We start from the raw sequence: 18,231 nt of genomic DNA, 5'->3' as shown, positions 1-18,231 counted from the left end.
TATCAGACATTCCTTGTTTTATTAAAATTTGAACCCCATTGACATGCTGGAACATTATACCTGTTTAGTCACCATCTTAAGGTTTCTGATAAAAAGGGTGGTAGTTAAACCCGAGAGAATTTGGTTTCATTCCTTTTCAGTGCACAAACAGGTATCTCGTGGATAGCCTGGAGCATTTTGTAAATGGATTGGCCATGGAGATTAAATTAAGAAGGAATTAATGGATATAAAAGGCTTTTTATTGCTTTCTGTGTACCTGATTGTCAAAAAGGTACACATTTTTCATCTGGTAATGTAAGAATCCCAGAGGGCAACTGGGGCATATCACACTCGAGCTATAAACACACCCAGCTGTTTCTGTATGAAAATGTCAGCCTCCTCATAGGTTTGTCACCAAGAACTAAGTGATTTGTGGTATTGCTAAGATTTTTAAGGGTCCCTGATGAATTTAAATATGTACATAGAGTACTCCTGTCTTAAAATTAGTCTTCACTTTTGAACTGCATGATATTGATAAAGAAATTATAGTTCATATGGCCTACAGATCACTAAGCCAGCCCTTTCTCAGACCACTCACACACACACACACACACTGTCCCCCCATTCTTTTAAAAATCTCCTCATGTCACTAGCAGATACTATTTTAACTCTCTGCCAGAAACGACTAAAAGTTGTTACTTTCCTTAGTATGTGGTAGTGACAAAGAGCTCAGGCTTTGTAATCGGATGGCCAAAAATGAATCCCTTGTGAGCAGGCCATCTTGGGCAAATTATAGAATCTCTCAAAACCTCATTTTCAGTGGTGGTACCAAGCTGGTGGGAGTGGTTTTGAAAAACTAAATAACATTCATAAAGTTTTTAGCATCAAGCTTAGAACTAGTAAGCATTTATTATTTATAAACTCTTGTTAAAATACATTGCACTCACTGGTATTATGATAATGAATATTCGTTTCTGGTTTGTATTAATCAGTAAGACTTCATATTAATCCAAATGGAAAAATCTCAGTAATGGTGATTTTCCTCGTCCTGTCATAGGGACTTGTAGAAATTTACTTCTGAGGTGTCCTGTGGGTAGGAATAACAACAGCAGTCAGGCAAATGCTTAGTAATGCTAAAAACAGCCTTCTTAATCTTTACATTTGCATTCAATACCAACTGGCGGCTATTGAAACCAATGAATGAAAGATTAAGGCCAGATGTCATATCCTCAGCTTTGGTTACAAAAAGAGAGGGGGGGAAAATAATAAAAATAGTGGATTATAAAGTTAAATTTATGATACTTTTGATTTAGGGGTCCCTCTATCAATAAGATCAGTGTAAAGTCATGTCTCTGCTATATACCTGGGGCCACATACGGGACTCCATAAAATTTTAATAAAATTAATAAAATTTTTCCTTTAAAGTTTATTTAAATTCTTTATAAACAGCACGAACACATCTGATACCTCCTATAAGGGATTTGTCTAGCTATATTTGACTGATTAGTTATCTGCTGCAACATGCATCCAAAATGAAGAATTGCTGATCTTTTAAAAATATTTTACATATTGATTAAAAAAAAATGTTTTACAGTCCTCAAAGTTCCTGAATGTGTACGAGTATGTAATTAGCACAATGCTATGTCTTTCTCAGTTTCTGGAAAATATGTAAGAGTTCAGATTTAAAGTTATTTCTTATATGTATCTGAAACGGTAGATTTGACTTATTAACTCACATTAGGTCATCTCTTCCAGGATTTAATGGGCACTGTAGGAATGTACTTCTTGATTCTGATTTCAGATTGATTATCTATTATATAAGTGAACTTCTCCCTCTGCATAGTTTTCCCGAATCAATGATCATTTTGTTTCCAGATCTATGCCATAAAGGAAAATGTATTTTAAACCCCGATGTCTGTGTATAGGTGAGGGGCTGCATTGGCTTTACCATAATTGTTTTAAGTTTGGGAACGTAACCATTTAAACTGAAATAGTTCTGTTAGGGTAATCAAAATTTTAATTCCCCCTGATGATTATCTTGGAATGACACAATATCCTTTAGGTAGATTTCTTTTCACTAGCATTCAGATTTAATGGAAATTGTGAAAAGACCTGTAGTGAAAAGGTGGCAGGCAGCTGTTAAGCACTGCTTGTCTTGCTTACTGCCTGAAAGCATTACTATTCATTAAAATAACCTTCACTTTGTAGTAACACTCAAGCTGTAAACAGTCAACTTGGATTCTGGAGAACACACAGCCCCAAAAGTAAAGAAATGTCTGTCTTTGCAAAGTAATTTGTCGAGTTGAAGATTATTGTTTTTCATCATGGTGACCCTGACTTGGCTGGCTGGGTGCATATACAGATTAAGATTAATGCAGTTATTCCTTGGCTAAGGTCTGCCTCTTTCAGGGCACATTCTCCCTAATGACATGATTGATAGGCAGTCCCAAATCCAGAGAGGAACTCATTAATCATGGCATTGACTGAATCCAATCATTTGCTTCACCTGCACAGTGATGGACAGGAAAGGATACAATTCAGGGGCTGACACTGAGACACTCTTTCGTCAGAGGGCCTTAACTTTTTCAATGTCAGCCTGTACAAAACCTGACAAATTTTGCTTGCAACCTGTATGCAGCTTTAAAAAGATATTTACAAACTTCTTTTATTGCAACAGGGTCTCTTTTGTTTGTTTGAAGATTTACTGTAGCTAACGAATATGTCTAAGAGTAGGATTCACTTTATTTTTTGCAAGCTTTACACAGTTGTAAAGTTGTTTTTTTTTTAAGAAAGATGTTTTGAAGCTACATGTGGAAGCAATATAAAAGTTAATGTCCAGCAGCTGGGTATCATTTGGTTCAGTCTTCAGGTCAGCAGCACTTACTCTTAGCAGAACTAATTTTATAATCATGGCAAAATCTCAGTAATGAACTACAGTATATAGCTGATTACACCACAGTAAATTTCATTTAGTCTGCGGAACAGTGGAAAACCATGCATTTTCTTAAGAATACTTAGATTGCAAAGCCTAACATAATCCTAACAGCAATGTAATAAGAAAAGTGGTATGGGATATAGATCATGTATGTTGAATATCATGATTTCTTTTGCACTGGTATGTCTGGAGTTTTTTTTTTTTTTTTTTTTTAATTTATGTCATTCAACGTTACTATCTGAATAATGTTTTATTAATAACAAGAAATGTTTCACAAATACAAGTTGCATATTCCAGGATGGCCATGATAGACCCTTTTCCTGAAGAATAATCAGGGTAGTCGCTTTTGCTAGGTATCCTTACCAAGAAGAAAACAAGGTTGGGGGTGGTGTGAGGGGAGAGGCCATATATTTTTAAAGGCAACAAGTGTCAAAAGGCCAATTTAAAATATCCAGTGGTAAGCATGCTGCCAGTGAGCGGCAAGCCTTTATTTAGCATAATAGGCTTCCCCTTTTGACACTTTAATTAGTCTTTAATGTGTTCCAAAGACAGGTGTAAAAAGGAATCTACAAAAGACATAATACCAAAGCTCTTTCAGGCATCAAAGATACTTTTTATCCTCAAAGAAAAAATACAAATTATTTCTTACATGTTCTTAAAAAGAAATGTTTTGTTTTCATCCCATGATTATAGCAATTTCAACAATTGCAGTAATGGGAAAATGTTTTATAGATAGGAGTAAAAATGCAATAAAGAACTGTTTTAAAGAAACGATTCAATTTTTTAAAATGCTTTCAGGTGCTTAGTTCTGCGGCTCCGTTTCTATGCTCAGGGGCGGTTTGGGAAAGCTTACCTATTTGAGCGGTCTTTATGGTGCTTTGAATATGAGATTTACATCGACTCTCTGCGCTCAATCTCTTTGATTATTTTCCATCTTTACAATTCTTCACCACTGATACTTCTATGCTTTCTTTGTACTTAGTGCGTTTATGACAATAGAGAAAAGCACAGCCTTAGAAGAAGGAGAAAGTGCTCTTGAACCGACTGAGCAGAAAATAAACATGATGGTCCTGGATATCTGCCACAAACCAGGTGGCAGCGAGTACCTGCGGCAAATTTATCACATCATGCGGCTCAATGAGGTAGGGAAACGGCCTTTTTACCGAGCAATTAGGTGTGTACTGGCCTGAGGCAGCGTCTGCTGGCAGCTAAGGGTTAGTCAAGGAGGTGATAATACTTCTTAAAGTCAATACCAAACTCAATATTGCATTATTAATAGAATCTATTCAGCCCCGGCTGTTCTGCATTTGTATAGCAGAAGCCTCACCGAAACAATGTAGGTTTTATTTATATGGTTTAAACAATAACACGGCTCATAAACTCAGTTCAGTTCTGAATTGTATAGACTAGACCTGGAGTTTGGGAATTGTGTGTTTGTGACTGTTAAACTGATGTTAAGATCTGCTGTTTGTGAAATGATGAATTTTCCGGAGAGAGAGGTACTTCTCCTACAGACGTCATACTTGTCAGGTGAAGCTGTAGATTTCTTCCATAATGAGAAAACTTGAGAAGAATATCGAACCATATTAGGGCGCAGCTCGATTAACCCAAGAAAATGCATTAATGCATGGGCACTGGTTAGGGCCGATGTCATGCTTATATGCGTCTCTGCTGGGTTAAGCCTCTGACCTTGCATGTTTCTGGCCATTTGAGCAAAAATGTAAAGAGCGGGTATCTCAGCTGTGGACTTGGAACAATACAAGTGTACTAACTTCATCAGGTTTTTAATTTGAGCATTTGTACCTGAATTAGAGCGTGACATCTAATGTGAATTAGAATCATGTTTTTTAGCTGCAAATGCACGAATGTAATTTTTCAGAATACTAAAAATTCTAAAGTGTGAGTAATGGGAAGCTACAGTGTTTTATCTCATTGGGGTAGGCCTTAAAAACGATAAATTTCCGAGGAGTGAATTAAATCCTACAACAGCATTTTACAACTCAGTTACATAAATGTTCTTTCGGCTACCGTTTACCTGAAAGTTACCTCAAGTAAATTTTGTTTCTTGGCTTTCCTAGAGCTAATCAACCAGTCAATAAACAGGTGATGTAATAGTGCATTCAATGATCGCCTGAGAGGGTGTGAGGGATTTGCTGTTAGGAGAAATGGCCCTGTCCCTGAGGCACTAGAGCGCAGTATATAATTGTTTAGCAAGTAACACAACCTATTCCTTTTTGCTAACGGTCCCTCATAATTCGTTTAGGGTTTCTATGTGGGGATCTCAGGAGCTCCTGGCCTTGGCGAGGAGAAAGACCACCGTTGTGAAATCATGGCTTTCGTTGGCTTGGCCACATGGCCACCCAGATGGGCTTAAGTAACCATGGTGATTACTGAGGAACAGATGTTGCAGGAGGATTACCCTCAGATTTTTAGGAACGTGGCGTTCCCGGAGTTCTGAGAACAGTCACGGCTGGGAGAGATTGCCAACCTGATAGACCAGTCCACTCCTTAAAAGCCCTTAACGTGAAAAAGATCAGTGATCACCAGTAAGCAAAATTAAGCCGGGATATTTCCTGGCTGGCAGCCGCCTGTTCTAGTCAGGAAATCGAAAGGCTGTGCTCCGGGCAGGGTTTGTGAACCCCCGAGGCCCTGAGCTCCGAGCGAGGATCTTTCCCTACCACCGAGTACCTTTGCGGTTGGCCGCACTGCTTATCACGTGGCACGTCGGGCTAAATGCTTGCTGACTGTGCGCGGGGAGAAGCCTGGCGGCGAGGTAGGAAGTGGCCTCCTGGGAGGTGAGGCTGGACCAAAGGAGTGAGCCCTTTGCCCCGGGACTGCCAGAGCCGGTAGCCCGCGACAAACTCAACGCCTGCACTAGGCGCCCAGCGTCGCCCTCGCCGCGGCGTTTCCACGGAAGCGCCGTTTCCACGGAAGCGCCGTGACGCTGGGGGCGCAGTTGCGCCGGGAGGCGTGGTCGCTTGCGGGGCCGCGCTGTGAGTCTTGGGCGTTTTCAGGGGACCTGCTGAATGTGCTTAAAACGGGAGCATAAATACGCGGGCATTTACAGGCGCAGGCCTGGGCGAGGGGCCAATTGAGTGTGCCACCGAGTCCTAGCGAATTACGCGAGGAAAGGGGTTGAAGAGTGTGGGTGTTTGAGATACGGGGGGATGTCGGAGCATCGAAGTCCGGTGGGTAGTTGAAGAACCCGGCCACGGGCAAAGACGAGGGAGGCCGTGCTGAGAGATTCTGGTGGCCTCGCTGAGGGTGGTAGTTGAGGTCATGGGACCTCATGAAATGGCAGGTAGGGAAATACGCATGTAACTGCACAGGGAGGGGGTTTAAGAAAGGATGTTCAAAGAAGAACGTATCTCTTCTAAAGAAATAAATCACCTTAGCAGTAAATCCGGTTAAAGCGACAGCACAAAAAATCGGGTTTTTGAGAAGGGGTGGTGACCAGAGTGACAAGATAGTGGAAAGGTCAGCGAAATTAAGAAGGGAGAAAACACCTTTGTGTTCGCAACTTGCAACATAGCACTTGATCTTTCTTGAATTGTGGAGCAACGACAACAAAAAAGCCAAATGTAGCGGTGTAAGGGGAACTCAGTTGAAACAGATTGTTATTAGCAAACAAAGCAGTTCTTGTTAGAATCTTTTACTCCTTTTTAAATTTTTACATTCAGAAACCATAATGGAGAGAAATTTTATTTTTGTATAAAAATCTAAATCTAGGGCACCTGGGTGGCTCAGTGGGTTAAAGCCTCTGCCTTCGGCTGAGGTCATGATCCCAGGGTCCTGGGATCGAGCCCCACATCGGACTCTCTGCTCAGCAGGGAGCCTGCTTCCTCCTCTCTCTCTGCCTGCCTCTCTGCCTACTTGTGATCTCTCTCTGTCAAATAAATAAATAAAAACTTAAAAAAGAATCTAAATCTAGACTTAACCTTCTTTTCTGGTGGTTTTATTAATCTAATAATACTTAGGAGTCTTCTGTGTGTGGATGATGCTACACAATTCATCTAAGGAGATGTGGTCCACAATGAGCAAATTTAAGAAGTGATTATCATAGTTAAGTAGTGGTTGCTTTTGATGTTGAGGATTTTAGGATCTAAAATTTACCTTCCTGGATGAGTACAGTGGGCGTTCTCTGTTCAGGAAATTATATTACAGAGGTAGAGGAGAAAGCACAGTGCACCAAGATGGAAGACGAGGCTCCTCACTCAGATCCTACCACTCACCCCTGTGTAACCTCGGGCTCATCTGTGACCTTTCAGAGCCAACTGCAGAATGTGGTGTGGGCTAGAGTTACTCAAAAACTTTCACGTGCCTGCCAGTCTCCTGGGGTGGTGAGATTCTGTTTTCCTAACAAGTTCCCAGGCTGACTGGGCTGGTCTGGGCGCCAGACTTCAAGTAGCAAGGGTTTTCCAGATGACCTCTGAAGTTCTTTTCAGCTCTAATGTTCTCTCTCTGGTCCTACTCTTGAAGTAAAAGTTATATTTTGACATACTGGAGAATTATATTTCTTAAATGACTTACTAATACTAAGTATTTGATGGTTTACACAGGAACCTTAACATCATTTTAATGGTTGTCTTCCAGAAAGAGTCTAATAACAGATTAAGATCATTCACCTTTTTTACTTATGAATGGAAAAGGAAATATAAAGCAGTAGAATGACTTTTTTGCCCAGGCTGCCACTGGCAGTTGGGGGATTAGAATTACATACATTGAGCTTCATTTGAACCTTGATATTTTTTCAGTCCACAGCATGGAAATAGAGTTTAGAAGTTTGAATTATAATTAATTTACATAAAGGAAGATTGCAGTGAAATAGCAAAGTTCTTAGCACTCTGCTGAGCAGAGAGTAGGTAACAACTGTGCTTAGTGAATGAACGAGCAGTCTTGTACTGTGAGGAATCATGCATCTGAGTTAAGTTTTGGTAACCAGACATGTTAACGCGTGAACCCATAAGAAGACAATGCCTGTTTAAAAGATTCTGATATATCAAGCATACATTCATTATGTGAGAATTTGTTAAATGATTTTCCGATCTATCCTGTATATTAGGTGAACCTGTTTTTGATGGGTTTATTGCAATGCTGATTGGTATTCTATGTTTCTTCTGAAAATGTATTTTGTCCTGAGGCAATAATATACTGTAATCGAGCAAATGTGCTGAAAGGGTAGATTTGGATATTGATCAGTGTATTTTTAAAGAGAATATATGCTTCCCACTATCACGACTTGTAATTTTTTTTTTCCCCTTGAAGGAATATTTAAAAGAACAGCTGTTTTCTATGAATGGTTCAGAGGAAAAGCCATTACCCATCAGACCTTTAAAGACGACCTTGAGGAGTGTGGAAGATCAGCCTTCTGCCTTTAACCCTTTCCAGGTGTACAAGGCATTTAGTGAAAACATGCTAGATCAGGTATGTGGAAAATAGTAAAGTTAACTTAAACGTGTGGGGTTTTTTTCACATAAATAAAAGAAAAAAGTGCTTTGTGTTTGAGTATTTATAAGCTTTCTGCCCCCCCCCCCCCCCCGCCCCGGGGAAGCAAAGGGCCTTGTTTATTTATGTGGTCTGCATGAATTGACTTTGGAAAAGTTATTTTATCTTCTTTCTCGTTGTCAAACTGATTCATATGTTTGGTCTGTATAATTTAACTTTTGACCAGGTCAGTTCACCATGGGCAGAGGGAACATCTGTTTGGCTGTGTCTAGAAAAGGCCTGAAAAAGCAGGCATTTCGTAATGGTCTCCTCCCTTGCTGCTCGCCCCCATCCCCAATCCACCCACTCAACGCCTTGCAATTTTTATGAATTTATCTAACTTATCAGAGAAATAATAAGAGTTTACAACTAATTATAAATAAAGCCTCGAGCTCCTATTTTAAGTGGCATGAGATAGATTTCCCTTTTTATAATTCTAAACATATTCCTGCATTTCAAATTAATTTGCAAATGATCTTAAAGTCTGGATATTTGGAATAAAGGTAATGTAATAAATACCACACGTTTTTAATGTCAGAATATGCAGTTGTTTAAGCTACCTACTTCAATCATTACATTAAAAAGGTCAAATTAAAGCCAAAGCATTTGAAATCTAAAGTTGTTTTTGCTTTGTTTATTCTCTTGGTGAATAAAAAAGGGAAAAGTCTCCTGACAGACTCTTCCAACCCACAGGGCAGAAGAGAAGGATTGCTTGACCTAGAGCTCCGAGGAAAATAAGAATTAAAACAATGGCCTAATTCGGGATGCAGATAATATTTTTGCCATGCCTGTTACAACCCTAGTCTACATTCATCAATACTGTAGTAGAATAAGACCTTCAATGCTGACAACCTGGGGCAGAATTCTCCTGCTCTATGACAGGATTGTGGTGCTCCATTAATCAGCAGGTGACAGGGCATAGTTCTTAGAGGATTTTAAACATTGGCCTGGACTCTTATTATCAAAACTGTTTAGTTTTAAGGAATGCAAGCATCTATAATACTTGAAAACCAAATATATTGTGTAAGTTTGAATATGTTGGCTGCTTCTCTATGTTGTGCATTAGAGTGCTCCAAACCATAAATAATCATTGTAGCTGTTAAATTAGCCTCACTGTGTTTAAATAAATGGCATGTTTTATTCTGTTGTGAATTATGAGATTATCTTTCACAGCAATTTTTCTCCTTACTCTGTTGTGAAATTACCTACTAAATGAGAAAAGAGAATGTTATTTACATTTACAGGTTGTTCTAATTTCCCCTTTAAATTATTTTCTTAACCAAAAATAGCATTATTTTCACACTCTAATTAAGTGGTGTCTTGTACTTTGAGTCATAGCACTTCTAAGTCTTTTTTCATCAAATTTCTGGGTGCTAAAGAATAAAAACTATCACTCGATAGATGAAAAAGTTGCCAGTTATTTCACTTTTCTTCTCAAAGAGTCACCCTCTCAGGGAAACTTGTTGGGCAAATGCCATTAGCACTTGGGAAGAATAACGACTCAAGAAATTGATTTATATTTTTATAAATAATGACTACATCCCCAAATGGATTTATAAATTAATTGCTGTCTTATTGGAATAAAAACCTTCTTCTGTGGACATGATTGATGTTATCTGTCTAACTCCTTGTTCTGGACCCCCCTCCTTCTTAGTTAGTCTATCACAGCTGGAGCTTTAATTTACTGATCATATTAACTCTGATTAATAACTAACAATAGCGTGTTCTCATTTATCAACAGTCAGCCATCACAAAATGGAACTGGAATTGGTCAAACTTGCTGCCAAATTATCTGGGACTGGATAAGATGACCTTCAGTGTACTGCTCAAAAACAGGTAATGAGATTTGTGATTTTGGGGATCTGGTTGGGGGAAAAGGGTATATATACATATATATATCCTTTATATATTAGTTACATAAAGAGAGACTGTATGAAAGTATACCCTGTATATTTTGTAAATGCTGTTTTTCCATAGTATTTACAAAAGGCAGTACAAAATTTTTTCTGAGCTGAAATTAGTCCGTTTTAGTCCAAATTTTAAATATGTTTGACTTCGTGTTTATAATAGTTTTGCATTGTGCACACCAAAAGTTATCAACTTGAATGTCCTTGTACTATTTTGTATTTGTTGATAATAATTTAATGAATGCATACAAAATGCCAAGCCAAATCAAGCAGTCTAATCAGGGAAACATATCCTAAAATCATCATGATTGAATTTTTTGCTTTGAAGCCAGTTATTTTGGTACTTTGTTGCTATAGTTTGTTACATGTTATTTTATACACACACCCATACACACATGCATGCATGTACACACATACACACAGCCCAGGACAATCTAATAAAATGGTACCGTGATTTTTGTATGAAATTATAAATTTCAATTTAATTGCATTAAAAATGCAATTTATTTTGTATGAAAGTATAAATATTTCCTTTATATTTTGGATTAACAAGGATTTTAAAATACTTCAAAGTCTTGACTGAAAACCATAAGGTGTAATCTTTAAAAATTGGATTTCTCTATCTGGTATGACATTTTCATCTAAGATAAATATGTGTGCAACTTTTTTATTCAAGTATCATTTGTTAGCTTATAGTTCAGTATGAGAAGTATTCTCTATATAATCTTTATGATGTAGACTGTATTTCTATATCTTTTCAATACAAATATTAAATACCATTTTTTCCTGAAAGACCATAATGACTGTGACATAATAGAATCGTCAAGTCATCCTTGACAAATCTGGGAACATATGAGAAAATACAAAGGGAGGAGATACCTGGTATTTCCCATAATTTCCCAGATAGAGGTTTAAAAAAGGCAGCTTTATTGTCAGTAAAACCTGTCATTTAAGTGTATGGTCACTTGGTGTTCCTAATATTTCACTCCTGAATGAAGCTTTCCTACTCATCATGGACAAAGCCAAACAATGGAGCTTTCCCATCAAGGATAGCCTTCTCCCAGCAAGCTTAGCACCTAGCAGGCAGTAGTTGAGAAAAGTCCCCCAGACCTGCTCCTATCCTCTCCAAAAGTTGCCTGGGAGACATCAGGTGGGAGTGGTAGAGGAGAGACCAGGTCTTCTGTTGAGTCTGTGGTTACATAATGTTTATACAATGTTACATGTCTATCTGGCAACAAACTAGGAATGAGGAATCAGTTTTCTCCTGCTATTTGTAAAATTTCAAGAGTTGATGTAGGTTAACTGTATTCTGTATTACTAAATTTTTTCAGCTTTGAATTGGTGTTTCTAATCCACCAAATTGTACTTTGGGGGCAACACATCCCTCAAACCTTTCTGCATTTGCTATGTATAATAATCACTTTGAGATGAATTTCTTACAAAATTCCATGTTATTTTTGTATAAAACTTTAGATACATTTCAGTTAGGACAATGCCTACTAAAGTCTCTTTCCCCGAGAGAGAGCACATGCAAGAGTCAGCTGGGAGAAAAGGACTCCCACAGATTTAGTCAGAAGTATCAGTTAAAAACACTTTTCTTGGAAAAGGGTCATGCATATTTAATAGTAACAGCTAGGCTATCACCTTAATAAGAACCTTGGAACCTTAAAGAATGGTATGAAAAGTATTCCACTTCAAGCTGCTATATACTATGAGCTGTAGTGAATGAACATAATCTGCCTTAGAAGGATGTAGGACACCTGAGAGTTTTAATTATTTTTTAGGACTTTCCCATTTATTTTAATAATGTAATTTATGTGACTTAATTAATTGAACAGGTAAGGAAATCATTTCCGTTATTTTTTTCTAAGAGACTCTTTTGTTTGAACTTACTTGAAAATGCTGATTTTTTTTGTTTTTAAGTAGTGAATTGGGTTTCTGACACCATGGCTATCTAAAACCATACGTTTGAGAGTGAGACAACAGAACACCGAGCTTTAGAATGAGTTATGGTTTTTACCCTACATTCACAAGTGATTTTTTTTTTTTTTTTTAGATTTTATTTATTTATCTGACAGAGATAACAAGCAGGCAGAGAGGCAGGCAGAGAGAGAGAGGAGGAAGCGGACTCCCCACCGAGCAGAGAGCCCAATGTGGGGCTTGATCCTAGAACCCTGGGATCATGACCTAAGCCGAAGGCAGAGGCTTTAACTCACTGAGCCACCCAGGTGCCCCACAAGTGATATTTCTTATGAACTATTGTGATTTCGGGAGGTAGGCAGAGCCAAAAGAAAACCTACAGCAGTTCTGCTGAATATGCTCAGTTCTTTTTCTCAGACCTGGCAATTAAACTTGTTCTTTTTTTTTCTTTAATTGGTAGGATGTTTATACTAATCTATCCCTGCACTGTGGTTCAAGCATGTATATGGGGCTTCAAATGTTGTCTGAGGACATAGTGTTATAAACAATACTGAACTCAAATACACATATGAAAAAAGTTGAGGAGAAGGGAGTCCTTTCTATTTACCGTCTAAGTCTTTTATGCCTGTCTTCAAATTTTACAGCATAAGCAGACCATCTGTGGACTTACCCTCTAGAGACTTCAAGCGTAGAAATCGTCTAGACTTACTCTCTAGAGAACAAGCCTAGAGTGTTCCAGAACACTCCTGGAACAGGATGGAGATGGGAAAGCAGGATTGCTGAGTTCTCAGTCCCTATTATAAGCTTACCTTAGGAAAGTTACCTAAAACTATTTGAGTTTGAATTTCCTCATCATTAAAATGAACTTGGAATGCCTGGGTGGGTCAGTGGGTTGGGCCTCTGCCTTTGGCTCAGGTCATGATCTCAGGGTCTTGGGATCGAGCCCCGAGTTGGGCTCTCTGCTCAGCAGGTAGCCTGCTTCTCCCTCTGCCTGCCAGTCCCCCTACTTATGCTTTCTCCCTCTCTCTCAAATAAATAAAATCTTAAAATTAAATAAAGTGAAGTAATGATAATTATGTATCTCCTTCATGGAGACTGTTGACATAATCAAGAATGTTAAAGGACATGGCAGTGTTTTTGAAAGTTGAAAATAAAACATATAATTTAAAAGTATGCCCATAGCACATAGCAGTCATGTCATTGCTCAGGTAAAGAGACAATAAATGTCATTAAGAATTATCAGGGAGCTAGTATGGTAAGTGAAGCAGTCAGGTTATACCTGATGTTACACTTGAGTTTAGTTTCTAGGCTTAAGCCAATAGTGAGACTCAGAACAAGTGTCAGGTCAGAGATCAGGCAGCAGAGGCATGACTGAGAAAATGGGCAGAAGGGAAGGCAGAAGGGAAGGGGCATCTAATAAGCATGTGAGCCACTCAGGAGATACACAAGAGATGACCATGTGAAGGACCATGCAGACATGTGGTACCAACATTATCTGTATCTGAGACAATCCCGCTGTTCGTCCCACAAGCTGGTTCTAGGTGGATTCCAAAGGCAGAACAAATCATTTATTTGTTTATTTATTTATTTGTTTTTTTGAGAGACGGTGAGAGAGCAAGCATGACAGCACAAGTGGGAGGGGCAGAGAGAGAATGAGAGAGAATATCAAGCAGACTCTATGCCAAGTGTGGAGCCCATTGTACGGCTGGATTCTCTGATCCTGAGATCTTGTCTTGAGCTAAAACCTAGAGTCTGCTGCTTAACCAGCTGTGCCATCCAGGCATCCCCCAGGACAAATTTTTTTTTTTTTTAAGATTTTATTTATTTATTTGACAGACAGAGATCACAAGTACCCTGAGAGGCAGGCAGAGAGAGAGGAGAAAACAGACTTCTTTCAGAGCAGAGAGCCCAATGCAGGGCTCGATCCCAGGACCCCAGGATCATGACCTGAGCCGAAGGCAGAGGCTTTAACCCACTGAGCCACCCAGGCACCTCTCTACTGTGTTTTCTTAATTGATTTATCACTGGCTGAGATCTTTCTGTTTGGTTGTTGTCTCCTAGTCCTGCCTCTCAGGGTAGAATATGTACTCCAGGAGAACAACACCTTCCCTGTCTTACTTAAACCATGTCTTCAGTACCTAGAACAGCCATTGGACACACAATAACTTTTAAGTAATATTTGCTGAATTAACAGACAAATGAGAAATAAGAGTACAGAGAAGAAGTCAGCCCCTGACAGACAAGCACAAAGTTGGCATTCTCTAAATGCGAGGTTGGATCAAGAGTCTAATGTAGATAGGAAAAGTCTACTGTGGAAAATCTCAAGAAAGTCATCTGTGTGCATGTTCATTCTCTACATTTTCCAATTTAAATGAAAATCTAGTTAAAGCTCTGTATGTTTAAAATGCCTGTTTTTATTATTATGTGACGTTTAGCTCAGATTAAAAGCATGGAACACTGGTCTTTATTTATTTATTTATTTTTAAAGATTTTATTTATTTATTTGACAGAGATGACAAGCAGGCAGAGGCAGGCAGAGAGAAAGGAGGAAGCAGGCTCCCTGCTGAGCAGAGAGCCCGATGCGGGGCTTGATCCCAGGACCCTGAGATCATGACCTGAGCTGAAGGCAGTGGCTTAACCCACTGAGCCACCCAGGCGCCCCTGGTCTTTATTTTTAATTAACTGATGCAGTTCAAGTCATTACCTGTTGAGCAACAAAGTCAGTTCTTTACTCCTTGATTCAGAAATTTTTTGACATTTGAGTGATAGGGTTTGTATTTATTAAATGATACTAAAAATACATGTTGAAAAATTTAAGATAGAGTTAGCTGAGAAAAGTAACCCAGCCTTTGTAAATTTGTGATTTTCAAGGCATTTGGAAAAAAATATAGTACCTGAGACTTCAGAGAGATCCTGAATATATATTAATGATAGATGTTTTTCAATTTAGAAAGTTTGCCATTGTGGGGAAAAAAGGCTCCTTCGAGGTTCAGAAAATCAACATATATATCAGTTCTACGTCTTTACCTTTAATGCTATGTAAGAGCAAGTACAGTGATTGTACATTGATCTTTTGAATCAGTTTCTTACTATTAGTTTCTTGCTTGCTTTCTCACTCACTTTAAAATAAATCCACACTAGTGAATGAGACGGAGATTGCATTTGCAGGAGAGTTCACCAGAAGGGACACCGTATAGTCCCTCATTCATGGCGAATCTCCAGATTGCCATTTTGATATTGTTTTCTTTGTCACTGGAACAAATTTATGTTGCTTTACCTTATTTATTCCAGACTAATTCCCAAGAATTGTGGTGTTGAAAATAATCTGTGAATACAGAGGAATGCTCTGCTATTTTAACCATCTAAATATACTGCATATGAGTTTGGCTTCGAGTTGAGCAAACACAATTAAATACGATGGCAGGAACAGCAGAAGGGGTGGTGGTGGCAGATTTCTGGCTATCACTTTGGGGTCTTTCCAGGTGGACAATAACCGTACATCTGAGAGGAAACAGAGATTAGAAACTCTGTTTGAAAAGAGCTGTTGGTTTGTGGAGTTGATTGTTTGCTTTTAATAATAATAGTAATTATTAAAGGACCTTTAAGCTGTATCAGATGATAATGTGAGTGCCCTGGGGTGTGTGGAGAGTAGAAAATATTGTCTGTGGCCTCTCACTGCACACACTGCGCTCAGCAGCGTCTGTCCTCGGGCAGCCCATTAACACAAGGTTTATGGTTGCTTACAGCAGTAAATTCTGGATGCAGCAGCCGGCTGCCTGATTATGGAGAGGTGGGTTTAAGAAAAAAGGGAAGCTGATTTTAGAAATACACACCTCCAAGCCATTACGTATATTATATAAGCCATGGCATTAAAATCTGGGTATTTGTCATGCTCTGGCTCCCTAAAAATCCCTTTTCTTCCCACCTCGCCCCAAAGGCAAGGCCTCAGAGACTCAGTGACTCTCCACCCCTCATTGGCATGTTCTCAAGCAGGAGCAGGCTTCCCTCTCATCCTTAACTCCCAAAGCAGCATGTCTAAAGTGTATTTAGGATATAAAAATTTAACACGGTGATCAAGATTTCCGGGAGCCCGGGCTGTGGTAAGTGAATGGAACAATCCAATACCTGTGTATCATTTTATATTTGGTAACTTCTACATGTTGTCCTTTACGGTGCGTAAAGTACATTCTCACAGATCTTCTCTGATCCTCCCAAGAACTGGGTAATAAGACACAGGTGCCTGTGAGGTTGCAAAACATTAAAAGACACTAAGGGCAGAGATGATAAGTGGCATCTGGAACTTAGAATGAAGTCTTCTGACTCCGTATGTGGTGCTTTACCTCCGACACCATATTGCTGGTTAAGATTTTTTTTTTCCAGTTTCATTGAAATAACCCTGGACACATAATATCGTGTAAGTTTCAGCTGTGTAATGTGTTGATTTGATAACATGTACATACTGTAAAAAATGAACACCACCATAGCGGTAACCAACACCTTCATCATGGCACATCGTCACCATAGCCTTTTTGTTGGAGGAGCATTTCAGATCTACTCTCATAGCCACTTGCAAGTATATAATATGGTAGTAACTATAATCCCCACTCCATATGTTAGATCTTCACCTTTTACCTGGAAATTTGTATCCTTTGGTCAATTTTGTTAATTAGCTGTGGGTTCAGTGTAAAACTACTGATGATAACAAAGAGGGTAAACGTGGAGAGCATTTGCCACCTGGCTAGCATGATTTAAGTGAATTGAATACACATATTTAACTATAGATCCTGAAAATAACCTTATTAATGAGGGACCCTATAACCCTAGTTTTCCTAGTAAGGGCACTCAGGAACCTAGGCACAGAGTGCTAATTCTGGTTCCCGTCCTTGCTCTTCACCAGTTCTCTCCAAAGTAGACAGACAGGATAGTCACAAAGAGTGAAGGCCAGGTTGGAGACTGTGGCTAGAGGCTGAGAAAGATATTATACATCACAAATATAAAAGACATTCACAAGGAAGCTTGGGGGCTCATTTAAGTCTCTTCCTAATTTGCATAAAAGTTAAGTACAGTCTGTTCCCTTGGAAGATGATATGGCTCAGAGGATCTTGAGGTGGAGAGTAACAATGCTTACCATTCCTTCAGAATGCGTGTGTCAGTTCAAATCCTCCAAGCAGATCCCAGATAGGATGAGAGGTGCAAGAAGTTTTTTGGGAGAGCTGCGCATGAAGGATAAAGTGGAGGGGGGAAGGGGAGGCAAGTGAACCTTCAGACCAAGTTGCTGATCTGATAGTTGCAAAAGGAGAGGGGGGGAAGGAGGATTGGGTAGAAAGAGTCATGGGTGGCAGGGTAGTTCTAAGAACGTTTTGACAAGGCCAGTGAGAGCTCCACGAACTAAGGTCACATACTTGAAGAGTCTCCTGTCCTGCAAGAATGGGCTGGACCTTGTACCTTCATTGTTCTCAGACACTGGCAAAAGTCTGCTTGGGAGATGTATGACCTGAACACATGGTAAATGCAGGGGAATGACAGCTTAGGGACGTTTGTCCCCATGCTAACTGTAGCAATAGATGTGGGTGGCACCTGTTTCCATGGCTACAAGAATGGGGATGCAAACAGTGGTTCTCTGGTATGTGAGATGATATGAGCATGTGTTGTGTAAGTTAATAGGAATGTGATTTAAATAAAGTTCTCCATTACTTTAATGAAGTAGAGAACAGACTACCTAAACAGGTTAAATGCTATTGACAGAAATGCAGAATTGGCAACATTTTGATGAAAGGAAGGTATAATAATTTTCTCAAAAGCAGCCATGGGAGAATTTTTCACTTGTCAAGTTGAACCAAAATTCACTTTGTAATGAATTTTCGCCTACCTAATTATGCATTCACATACTGGCACTTTGGAGTTCTTACAATATATCAGAAGCTATTAAAAACTTTCTTGTATGGAGTGCATTCCTTTTTCAATCACTGTTCTTTAAGTCGTTCCCCTGTCAAATTCTGTTCAGAC

At 39.1% G+C, this 18,231-nt stretch overlaps 1 protein-coding gene across 4 annotated transcripts in view; it reads left to right on the top strand.

Annotated features, from left to right (window-relative positions):
* Positions 1-18,231, top strand: part of KIAA0825 (KIAA0825 ortholog) — a 410,058-nt gene that overhangs the window by 193,672 nt on the left and 198,155 nt on the right. For all 4 annotated transcript variants that reach the window (XM_059175470.1, XM_059175467.1, XM_059175469.1 and 1 more), the window contains 3 exons: positions 3,897-4,056; positions 8,180-8,338; positions 10,140-10,234. In XM_059175470.1, the coding sequence (XP_059031453.1) occupies positions 3,897-4,056; positions 8,180-8,338; positions 10,140-10,234 (414 nt within the window). The remainder of the gene's footprint in view (positions 1-3,896; positions 4,057-8,179; positions 8,339-10,139; positions 10,235-18,231) is intronic.

The sequence above is a fragment of the Mustela lutreola genome, chromosome 5, assembly GCF_030435805.1.
Source record: "Mustela lutreola isolate mMusLut2 chromosome 5, mMusLut2.pri, whole genome shotgun sequence".
Taxonomy (NCBI): domain Eukaryota; kingdom Metazoa; phylum Chordata; class Mammalia; order Carnivora; family Mustelidae; genus Mustela; species Mustela lutreola.
This window is presented reverse-complemented; position numbering and strand designations above follow the sequence as displayed.